The sequence below is a fragment of the Pundamilia nyererei genome, unplaced genomic scaffold (genome assembly GCF_000239375.1).
Source record: "Pundamilia nyererei isolate P.nyererei 1_Seehausen unplaced genomic scaffold, PunNye1.0 scaffold00435, whole genome shotgun sequence".
NCBI lineage: Eukaryota > Metazoa > Chordata > Actinopteri > Cichliformes > Cichlidae > Pundamilia > Pundamilia nyererei.
Window position 1 is genome coordinate 177,277 of NW_005187836.1, and position 11,576 is coordinate 188,852.

Consider the following 11,576-nt stretch of genomic DNA (forward strand, 5'->3'; position numbering starts at 1 on the left):
TTTAAACTTGAGTATGAACTTATACAAAATGCAGCACGATATTAAAACAAAAACAGTTTTATTGATTAAAAAAAAACACTATATCGGATTCATATCAGTATCGGCAGATATCCAAATTTATGATATCGGTATTGGACTTAAAGTGGTATCGTGCCATCTCTAGTACCTACCTTTGCGTTATTGAGGGGATCAGAAAGGACACTTTCAGCTTCCACAATCAGCTCTGTGAGGTTGCGAACCTTCCGCATCTGAGAAACAACAAGGATATGTACAGTGTAAATCATATATTTGCTCAAGTCTGGCTCTTAGCAGTGAAACAGGCAATGCTAAAGTGAAACTGAAGATTTGAACATCTGCTAAAGAATAGTTAGGGATACTGAACTAGTAAATGCAAGCTAAGTTACTAAGTTAAAGTTAGAATTTGACCCACCTTCTGAATAACCTCTTTCCACTTTTGTTTGCATTCCTCCGGAGAAAAAGGAGGGAAGGCCACTTTCTCCCAGTCTAGAGTTCTCTCTCCATGGGTATAACTGAGCTCTTTCTTGTCATCCAGGATGTTGGCTTTCATTGCAGCGAGAAGTTTCTGGAGGTTTTTCTTGCACCATCCTGCACACGTACAGAAAGCACAGTCAACCACGACAAAGGATCCAACGGCCATTAACGAGGCACTCTCATGCTGGGAAGAAAACTGCATATACCCACCAGACTCTTCTGCATTCTTTCCAGCGAGGCTCATGTTTCAAACAGAGCTTGTTTCATTCACACAAGTCCTTGGATGTACCGGCTGCACACAAACTACCCAGACATTTAAACTAAACCACGTTATTCTGCGTGGCAAAGTTAGCTAGTTCGCTAAGCTATCAGACTGATCTAGCTTAAGTTAAAAAGTTTTTACTTTACTGCTGCTGCTCACCCAACAGTACGAAACAAGGCGTAAAACACACGCTGCTCTGTTGGGCAGGAAGTAAACGCGTGCCAACTAGCCAATGAAAAGTGACATTCTTCTTCTTCTACGGGTTTCCCCGCCCTTCTTCTTCGTCGTCTTCACGAATAATTGCACAAATTGGCGCAACACTGCCTTTATCTGGTGGATTGTTGATCAGACGGTAGATTAATGGGAACTCTTTTTTTTTTGTCATTTTATACGATCACAAAAAATGAGTTACCCTAAACCATTTTGTAGCTTATAAATCAAATAAACTACAAAATGTTCTTTCAGCTGTTTCTTCTTAGTATCACTAATAAGATTTGCAAATCACTGCATTCTGTTTTTCCAGTTACATTTTACACAATTTTCAGATTTTCTTGAATTGAGGTTGTGTCTCCTTCCGCTACAGCTAAAACACAAACATCCCAAACTTGAGCCGCTAACACTAATATAAATAAATATTAATACACAGCAGTACTTGGAGAATAGGCGACGCCTCCTTTTCTGGTGTCTCGGACAAAGTGTTTATTCAGAGAATCTAAAGAGAACTGTCTCCAGCAAAAGTTAATAACACTTAGTAAAAATGAAAGCGGAGAGGTTTTTTTTACAGAAGATAGTTTTTTAATTACAGAGATATGAAAAGAAGAAAGCCGAACACACAATATAATTACTTTATACACAATATTATATCTCTCCTCGTATTGCCACACACTCCTTTTTTCTTTCCAGCATAAGCTCTTCTATCATTCCAGCAACAGTGTATACACATCATTTATCATCATATATTACACAATATTCATACAGATTTTAGCTCTTAGATAATAACTTAAGCGTCCATTTTTTACATTCAGTGTGCAGTTGCTTGGAAAAAAAAAACTTTTATAGCTTTTATACCTACAATTTTACACTCAGCTTTCAAGCTCTCTGCTTCTGGACAAAAGGCACATGTAGAATTGCTTCTCTGACATCTTGCACATCCTTTTTTTTTCTCTTTTTTTGTAAAAACATGTAAATGAGAATATTTCCAGGTTCAGTTATGCAAATGATTTACCTGAGTGGCAGTTTACAACAGCTAAATTTACAGTTTAGCAGTTGGCTTTAACAGTTTTACAGGTATGTGGAAAACCCCCCAACATTTTAAGTATTTTTGCGCTAAGAGAAAAAAATTAAGCTACTTATAAAATAAATATCCATTCATTAAAAAAGTCTGTCATGAAAAACATCTACAATGGCATCTGAGATTCACAGTACACGTCCTTCCCAGGCTCCTCCTCAAATGTCACTTTGGCATCATCAGCATCCAACTGAAACACAAGCACAGAAAGAACCGTTTTAAACACACTGCAACACACATACCATCTAAAAAGGTCTGAACTTTCCACAGCGTTCAGCTTACGCATTTCATTTCCAGTTCGGTGAAGAGATGCCCGGTCATAAGCATGCGCAGAGGAATGGTGAGGATGAGAACGAAGGGAAGCGCCAGAGACATCTGACTGGACTTCACAAGCCACAAAACTCCTAGACACACAACCTGGATGGCCGTGTACAGGTGCATTCGTCCTGTGCTCACCTGTAACCAAGACAGACAGACGTCAGCCAAACACAAGTAACTGACGATTTTAAGTAGCTTTGAAAACCTGCCAACACATGCCTAGTTCAAGGACAAATTAAAAGCATAATAAAATTGAAATCATAGAAATAGCCTTAGGTATATAAATGTGCATCTGGCAAATACCTCCCAGCAGTTTTACACAGAACATGATTTTATCACTACAGTCTCAAGCTGGGTAAAAATTAATAAATATAATAGGTAACACAGTAACATCTCATTGTGTTTAGTCTTGCAAAACCACAACTTCATTATTTTCCCCATGAGAAACCTTCTGTTTGCCCCGCTTATGCTAGCGCCATGGACCTCATGTATCATGCAGTGATGAGATGCTTACTCTGGTAGCATAGGGTTCATTAGGATGGTATTTCTTTGGGATGAGAAGAAGCTGCACACGATCCCACAGCTGAATGCCATTTAACGACGTGATTCCCATGTAGAGGAAGATCCCAAACAAGGCTGCCATAGGAATCATCTTTAGGATGGGCTCCATGAGAACTGACAGACCTTGATACAAGCATACATTCAGATAAATGATAAAGGATCGTACACACACATCAGTTTGAATGCAAAGTATAAGTCTAGCAATGCTTTTGTAGACAGAACTGGGTGATTAGACAGCACCTACCAACAAGCAAGGCCACCACAATGCCGCTTATTCTCTGCTCTATCACTTTCTCTATCACCGGTTTTGGTCCTTTGCTCATGACAGTGAGAGCGTTGGCATGTGTGACAGACCGCACTGTGGCAGCGCTGAGCCACGGCACACCGAATATCGCGCTGAGGCCTCCCATGCCAACTAAAACCAGCAAGTCAAAGTGAAACCCGGAGCCTTTGACCATCTTCCTCTCAGGTTTACTCACTATCAGACTGTTTAGAGCCATAAAGAAGGGAGACGCTCATTAAAGTCATGAATTGTCACTTTTTCTATGGTTCGTGTCAGCTAATAAGACCAACGATGACTCACGTTGTGATCTGAGACTCCAGAAAGATGAGAATAAACACAAGCACGGCTGGGATGCAGGAAGCAAACATCAGCCACACAGGGAAAGGTTTGTGCTCTCCGAAAGGATTGATGAGCCAGCCTCTTTTTTCAGGATTGGACACCGTCAGACCTCTGGGAACGATTAGTTTCTATAAAGAAAAAAAACAACAACATTTTCAATCCAAAGTGTTAAAGGATAGAAATTTGTCTTCAACCAACATTCAGATACCCAAACTCTAAGAAGTATGTCTTCATGCAATTCTTCTTTTTTACACTGGCCATTGATCTCTTTGGAAGTGATGGTTTTTTAGGATGCTGCATTTAGTGTAGAAATGGCAATGTGTATGCAGTTAAAATTAAATATGTTACACTGCAACATGTATAAAAAAGTTAATGGTTCGAGCTGCTTCCTAAATCCACTTTAAATTTTCCATGTAATTTTGTTACAATGTAAACATTAAATTTAATGGAATCTGGTCAAATTAAATTTAGTTAATTGGTAAACATTGAGTTTATACCAAGCTGCTTTTCCGTAAAGATGAATCATTTGAACAAATAAACCTTTGATTTTCATATATTTCGATGCATTTTACTTTAAATTATTGCTTCATGTTTATGAGTGTGCCTTTGTAGTTTGGAGTCACACGCTAACCTGAGTGTACGTATCCTGAACGTTGTAGTCCACAAGCGTCATGAGGACAATGGCAATAGGAACACCAAAGTCACCGATCAAACGCCTGATCTGTTAAACACACATCACCGACATCAAATCTACTATTTGAATTTCATTTCATTTCATTTGGTTTCTTTTAATCCTATTATTTTAAAGTAAAGGTGACCTCATAAATGGAGTGAAACCTTCTGGGCATGAGCTCACCTTTCCAGGAAGGAATGTCCCGTTCTTGAACTGACGCAGGAAGTAAGCAATAAAGAAACAGCCCATCATGAGGCACATAGAGAGCAGGGCTGTGTTGGGGTAAGATGGCTTGATGGTGTTGACAATTAGAGTTTTGTTGCCGGTAGAATTGTCATACGTGACAATCTCTTCGACCTTTGGGTGCCAGGGATACTCGGCACTTGCATTCACGTGTTCGTAATTTAGAATTAGTGGATGCGCCTTGAAGATCTAAAGAAAAGTTAAAGAGCATAGGTGAAAATGACAGCTTATGTTCAACAAATAAATCGCAGATGAGAAATGTTTCAGATTTTATTACAACATGTGACACACACTTTTTAGCCACAATAAATAAAACCACTGAAAGATCAGTTGAACAGCACTGCACCAATGATGTAAAAAGTCATGTGTTAAATCCAATACTCTAGGTCTACAACCAATAAGACCAAAAGGACCTGATGCCAAACACCCAGTGCCAGACACCACAGGGTCCCCAGAGGTCTTGTTTCTTTGCCCCGGTAAGTCAGAGCTATTTTTGTGGAATGAGAGTAACTTGCGCAATATTTGGCTTGAAGTTTTAAAATTGTGGCTGATTGGTGTGTGTGTGTGTGTAATGAATAAAGATTGTTTACCCTCCCAAGTTTGGCAAAAGTTTCATAGATGAAAATGAGGGAGATGAGGATGGAGAAGATTTCCTGGGTGAATCGTGAAATGAAGCGAACCAGGAAGCTGCCCTCAAGGGCCACAATGATCACCACAATGACGACCAGCCACGCTCCCACCCAAACTCTCCCAACAATATACTCAATGCCCTGGGACTTGCAGAACTGAATGATGGAAATGAATGATGATTTGAATTTAGTATTTATGAATGAAAAAATATTAATTGAATTAAAAAAAGACAATAATGGCGTTGTAATGTTTGTTAGGATTAATAAAAAGGCTTTTTAACTCACTGCATAGAAGGCCTCCTCAAATACCAACAGTGGACCAGAAAACCCAATAACCAGGACAGGCTGCGCAGCAACAAAGCAGAATATAATTCCCTGAATGCTGGTGGAAATGAGGAGCTCTGGCACACCCATCATGTTGTCCACCTTATAAGCTACAGGCAAAGATAAAAAAAACAATTTATAGGATCTCCAAAAATACAAAAAACAGAAGAAAAAAAATGGTACCACAGTCATACACACCCAGGAGGCCTCCAAATGTGATGGCAGGAGACAGGGCAGCAAAGTAGATGAAAATGATGGCAGCAAGGACCTGTGCGTTTAGAGCATCGGTGATGTCACTCTTGTAGTACTGGTAGCGCCTTTTTATGTCTCGAATCATCCCCCCAAACGGTCGACCAGTACGAGAAAGGGGATCTTCAATAGGAGGTTTCGAAACGATTGAATCTGGGGAAAATGTGAAATCTGAGCTTAAGCCACTATCAGATCCCAAATAGTTATCCAAATAAGAAACTAAAAGCTGGCAAACAAATAATCTGTTCATCTTAGTAGTTAAAATGTCAGCCAACATGGTAAATGCGTATGACTCACCACTGCAAACTTTGGCGTTGTTGACGAGGTCATAGCTTTGCAGTTTGTCCTGTAGCAGTTTCTTCTGAAAGTTGATGACTGAGCTGAGCATCGCCTCACTCTTGATCTCGGTGGGTGGGATCACGATGCTGCAGTCCATGAACTTGGACACAGCGTTGATCAGCTCTCGAGCACTCTTTGCCTGAAGCGCTGTCTGATTAAACACCTAGCACAGATTGAGCAGAGACAGATATGAAATCTGAAGATTGCAGGATTCTTTCTTAAAAATGAATTTTCCAATAGAAACTGTTAATCAAATATTATTTCACGGGATGATCAATAAATAGAAAAAAATATTAAAACCTTTGTTCAATTAACTTTATTTAGTGTTGGCTCATTTAAATTGCATTTTGAACTTGGACTTGCAACCTGCAATAACCCCTTTTGCCACGTGGGGGCAGTGGAAACAATCTAAAACAAGATAAAGCCATCCATAGGCAATTGCCTCTGGATGTGCCTCGGTATAATTAAAGAAAAAAAGATAATTGTCGATGTCCTTTGATGTGACGGAGTAATACGTTTCCTGAAAAATGATACCACTGGTAATTGCCTGTTACAGTTGCAACAAAAAAACCTAGATTGGAATGAAATTGCTTTAGAGCACAAATGTGAGTAAAAAAAAAGTCACAAAAGAGGAAAAATATTTCTTAAGCTTTCTGCTTTCTTCTCAGTAATGTCACTGTTAAGCCACCTTAACCCTTGCTACTTTCTCTTTTGCTGAAAGAGCCTGAACAGAGAGCGAAGACTTGAATGCTGTTTTTGCAATGAGTAGTATTTTTGTCTTTTAAAAGCCTCAGTCAACTCACTTTATTAGCCATTAGTGCTGCCATAGCACGCCCAGTCTCATAGTAGTCCATGTCGCTGCTGCTGGGGCCAATCAGAAGAAAGACAAAGCGTACAGGCTCTGGGGCTTCCAACGCTGAGTCCAGTGCTACTGCTTCCTTCAGACGCACAAAGACAGCTGTGGGCTTCTCCAGAAAATCCAGGGTTCCTGGTCAAAAGAGGACCCTGCATTAGTTAACTTGCGTTTAACTGCATATTAATCAAAGATTTTTTTTTTCATCTGTTCTAAATGTACCTTAACAGGACATTTTTCATGTTTCTTATATTCTTATGGATAAATCCATTTTCTTTATTCACATTTATGTTTATACTAAGGCCCAGAATATTCTCCAGAAGAACCTCAGAGATGCTGCATGGTCATAAAATACACCAAAAGTGTACTTAACCATGTACTCCCACACAATCTAACTGCCTGCAAGCTAAAGCCACCCATGTACTTATTCACTGTTGAAAGTTTTTTTTTCATTTTAGATTCTCAGCTGAAAGCTATCCAGCATGCTTTTCCTTTGATGTGGGGGAGGAAGGCTCTCTGCATCAGCTGTGTGCTTGAGACTCAATGTACTATGGTGGTAACTTAGTTCAGATCAACTCAAATAACCTTGGTCCTATCAAGGAAACTTTAAAAAAGCTTTAAAGCTGAACCTGCCATTCAGAATACCATTTCTTTATCCATTTGTTTACCATCCACAATGTCACTGCCAGGGATACTGAACTATGGGGGCGGGCCAAAGGTCACAGTCTATGCATGTGTGCATTAACTGCTTGGTTGTGCTGGAGGTTCCTCCCTCTTAAAAGAGAGTTCTTCCTTCTCACTCTTGCCGGTTGCTTGCTCATAGGTGTTTGTCTGATTTTTGTGGATTTCTCCCTAATATTGTTGTGTCTTTACCTTACAGTATAAAGCGCCTTGAGGTTGCTGTTGTTGTAATTTGACACTTTTTGCATTAGGTACACGTGTGCAGCAATCAGAATGTAAACACCAACACTGTACTCCACATCAAACATGAAAAAAGCAGCTTACCCACTAGCACCATGGAGGCCTCAACATGCTCAGATTCATCAGTCTAAGGTAAGGCAGAAAGGAAAAAAGACTTTTCTATTCAAGACTTTGTGCAACAGAACCAACTTTTAAACATGCTGCTTTTGTCAGTTATGCTTAAATAAATGATAATACCAGTGGGACAACTTACTCTCTCCTTGACAGAAAACTTTTGCAGGTCAGTCCCAGTCAACATTTGGCTTTCTGGGTCAGTTGTTTGGCTGAAATGAGAGCAGCACGTCACTGTCATTATCTCTGTGACCCATAACTGAAACTACAGCGGCAAACTACAAACAGTAAACTATTCATTGGTAGTTCTCTGTTCATTGAATAGTTTACAAAAAAAAAAGAAAAGAAAACAAGACTGAAAAGTGGTAAAAATGTCATATTTGATTGAAACTTTTTTTGTAATATTGTTAAGTTTATTTAGAAAAAACAGGAGTTTTCAAATGCACAAAATGACCTATTCAATATTTGAAAAACTTTAAGAGAAATTGCTAGAAATGTAATAAATGAGTCCTTAAGTTGAAATTTTGACATAATAACCTAACTGTGTTGACTTATGGATATCAAGAATGTTTTTTTCACATTGTATTTTGTTTATTCTGCACAAAAAATATCAAAGTATAAAAACAACAATCCATAGCTTTAAATGAATAAAGCTATGGTCCAGACCTATTTTGAGGTTGGGACCACAAGCTTTCTGACTTGTTACCCAGTGGGTGTTCTCACAATCAGAGGGTTTGTTATGCTTATTTTGTTATCTTTGTGATTTAACTCTCAGACTGCACAGAACAAAACAATTATGACAGTGTCCATTGTCTGTGTATAATAAAGGATTCAACAGGCAGACAAAAGGGTTTGATGGTCAGGGATGATGATTCATAATTATAGTTTGGATTCCACAACAGCTACAATAGTGTCAACCACTCTGAGCAAGCGAATGCAGTCTTTTCCTTTTGGAGTCTTGGATAATAGCCGGCTGAATGCCGAGTGTATTTCATTTGTATTTGTGTTTGTATTTGTGGATGGTGTCTCAGACGATACCTGCGGTTTTGCAGCAGAGAGTTCAGCACTCCTTCCCGATCTCCTGACCTGATTTCCTTCTTGTTAACCATCTCACTGACCATCTTCTCTGTGATGGTATCCAGGGTCTTCTCCTCACAGTCTAAAATGGTCACACCTTGGCAAACACAATTTAGAAACATATGTGGTCATGTTCAATAAAAGGGAAAGAACTGCTGCTGTGGTTTAAGAAGGGACTTTAGAAGTAAAAGCCACTAAAGAAGCACTAGAACTAAAGCTATATGTGTCAGGTTGGCTAAGACTGAATTTTACAGATGCTAATCTAAAATAGCTTTTTTGATAATGATATTTTGCAACAACAATCTAAATCAGCAAAGCATTTAGTAAACTGGAATATAAGTATAGACTGCAGCACAGTTTTCCTTTGATCACACTGTAACAGGGAGTGTGACACAGCATGGATTTACATAAAATATCAGTACCTTTAAATCCTATAAAAGTAAAGCACTTCAGAAAATTGAAAATAATTCTAAATAGTGTAAAAAAAAAAACTGTAAATGCTCATGTTTTGCTCACTGACCTGGGCTCATGGTGTGTCTGAGCTGGATAAGGCTCCTGAAGGTGAGGCAAGAGATGGGAGTGGGCACCCACACCTGCGCTTGAGGGTCAAAGCTCTCCTCGTAACCCACCCATCGGCCCTTCTCCTGCCAGTAGCCCTGCTGCTCCTGCTCCTTCATTTGTTCCTTCAGCTTCTTGTAGACAGAGAGAAACATAAGCACAGGACAAAGGTGCAAGGATAATTTGTGTTTGTGAGGCAACAAGTGAATTTTAGACAGGGCAGGTGGATGATATAGAGCTGCTCACCACCCCCACTTCCTCACCCCCACCCCCCTCCTTGCAGTGCAACATGTGAGCATGAGGTGTAGGCCTACAACTGCACAACTGTGGTTTCAGTAATCTCTTACATTTAAAGTCGTCTACAAATTTAGGACATGTCTTTTTGTAGCAAATAGTAATAGTAAAAAAAATAAATAAAAGATGGTTTATCTGAGGTGATTGTTTCCAGCTACTATGACTTGTTACTGCTTGCCTTTTTTAATTCCAGGTTTTAAAATCTTACCTCATTCATTTTTTGACTTTAGATACAGTTCCAAAAATGATTTTAAACAAACCAAAATGAATAAATAATAAAAAACCTTTATCTGCAAATTTTACTTCAAGGTTAAGAAAACAATATTTTTCATGCCATATGATTCCCAAGTGTGCTTTACTCTCTTCAGGCAGAATCAGATAAATCCTGGTCATGCTTCATTACAAAACAAAAACATTAAAGACATTATGAGTGTTGTTTTCCAGTGACTGCCACTGTAAGAAGGCTAATTTCAACATCATCATCATTATTTATTTTAATTTGGTTGAGTTAATGTTTTACTTACTGTTACTGCATCAATGAATAGTGTAGTTAAAAGAGCAATATAGCAGTAAGCAAAGGTCTAACTAAGGTCATTGCACATACATGGCGTAGGTTCAGAAGGCTTAGGAGCAATGTTCCCTCTAAGCTGCGCACGTGCGCAATTGCGCACTGCTGGCACGGTCTCTGCACACAGAAAATCTGCGTTGCGCACAAAAAATAAAATCTAACCTGAATTGAAATTAAAATTAAAACTTTAACAATTCTGTTTTGTAGTGTTAGTCAGGAAGTGACTGGCTGCTCCCCTATGGGATTAGAACGATGCCACCTTATCCCATAGTCCAGCCAATAATGCGATTCACATTCGTATATACGCAGCTAATCAATGTCGTTGACAGACTATGACAGCGTCCTTATGTGCTGACACCGGTGCTTTAGCTAGCAAAGCGGCGTGGCTGATGTGGAGTGAAGCCACACAACGTGTACAACCATTGGAGATGGACTTTATATAAGTTTTTAAATTGTGTTGATAGGCCACGTAAAACCAGAGTTATGATAAAAATATCTGCAATGTTCGGTTTTCTTCCTGAATACTATCGTTGTTTATATTTACTGCGGGAAGAAACGGTAAAAACGGCGTTTTATAAGGAAAACGCTTGAAAGCGCTCTCCGCCTGTGAGCAAAAACAAAACCAAAAAACCCCACCCTTTCCTATTGGTCGAAAAAAGTACCATGTCGACCAATCAAAAAAAAAAGGCAAAAATGCAATTAAGTGGTTAAGAAAGGGGAAAATTTTAAGAAGGAACGGGGGGGTTTGAAAAGGGAAAAAATTGCAAAAGTTAACCCAAAACCTGGGGAAGTAAGGGGGAAGGGAAGCAAAATTTTTTATGTGTGTGTCAGAACAATGAGGCGACTGCTGACTGTTACAGCTGTTACAGTTCAAACAGGAGTTCAAACACAGAAGTTCTACTGAATGATAATCCTAAATAGAACAACACCTTGTTTTGTCTTGATAAATCACACTGTTACTCAGCTGAGTAAAGACATAAAGGCTTTACAGCTTTTTGCCCGATTTTTATTATTTTTATTTTAATATTGCGAGGGAAGTGGACACGGATCATGAAAATGTGGGAAGGTGATGTCCAGCTGACACTTTCATGTCTAAAAGGTAAACACGGTTTTCTCGCCTCAACAACCGCCAGGCTCCAGACCTCTGAGTCAAAATGAGTTTCCGGTGTGTACACGACTGGACACCCATGTTTC

At 39.2% G+C, this 11,576-nt stretch overlaps 2 protein-coding genes across 3 annotated transcripts in view; both read right to left on the reverse strand.

The window, feature by feature from the left end:
- Positions 1–1,035, reverse strand: part of LOC102205234 (nucleolar transcription factor 1-like) — a 7,339-nt gene extending 6,304 nt beyond the window's left edge. The window contains exons 1-3 of the mRNA XM_005753521.1: positions 703–1,035; positions 431–606; positions 171–248 (exon numbers count right to left, since the gene is read on the reverse strand). Coding sequence (XP_005753578.1) covers positions 171–248; positions 431–606; positions 703–736 — 288 coding nt within the window. The 5' untranslated portion in view covers positions 737–1,035. The remainder of the gene's footprint in view (positions 1–170; positions 249–430; positions 607–702) is intronic.
- Positions 1,036–2,104: 1,069 nt separating this feature from the next.
- The window catches only part of slc4a1b (solute carrier family 4 member 1b (Diego blood group)), an 11,512-nt gene continuing 2,040 nt past the window's right edge, over positions 2,105–11,576 (reverse strand). Inside the window, exons 1-17 of one of the 2 annotated variants that reach the window (XM_013916033.1) lie at positions 10,339–10,383; positions 9,483–9,651; positions 8,924–9,059; positions 8,028–8,097; positions 7,859–7,901; positions 6,804–6,988; positions 5,959–6,163; positions 5,611–5,814; positions 5,374–5,522; positions 5,050–5,244; positions 4,400–4,648; positions 4,175–4,264; positions 3,505–3,671; positions 3,166–3,407; positions 2,875–3,044; positions 2,325–2,498; positions 2,105–2,232 (exon numbers count right to left, since the gene is read on the reverse strand). In XM_013916033.1, coding sequence (XP_013771487.1) covers positions 2,152–2,232; positions 2,325–2,498; positions 2,875–3,044; positions 3,166–3,407; positions 3,505–3,671; positions 4,175–4,264; positions 4,400–4,648; positions 5,050–5,244; positions 5,374–5,522; positions 5,611–5,814; positions 5,959–6,163; positions 6,804–6,988; positions 7,859–7,901; positions 8,028–8,097; positions 8,924–9,059; positions 9,483–9,639 — 2,517 coding nt within the window. In that variant the 5' untranslated portion in view covers positions 9,640–9,651; positions 10,339–10,383 and the 3' untranslated portion in view covers positions 2,105–2,151. Of the gene's footprint in view, positions 2,233–2,324; positions 2,499–2,874; positions 3,045–3,165; positions 3,408–3,504; positions 3,672–4,174; positions 4,265–4,399; positions 4,649–5,049; positions 5,245–5,373; positions 5,523–5,610; positions 5,815–5,958; positions 6,164–6,803; positions 6,989–7,858; positions 7,902–8,027; positions 8,098–8,923; positions 9,060–9,482; positions 9,652–10,338; positions 10,384–11,576 lie in introns of those variants that run through there. The other variant, XM_005753522.2, reaches the window with a different exon arrangement.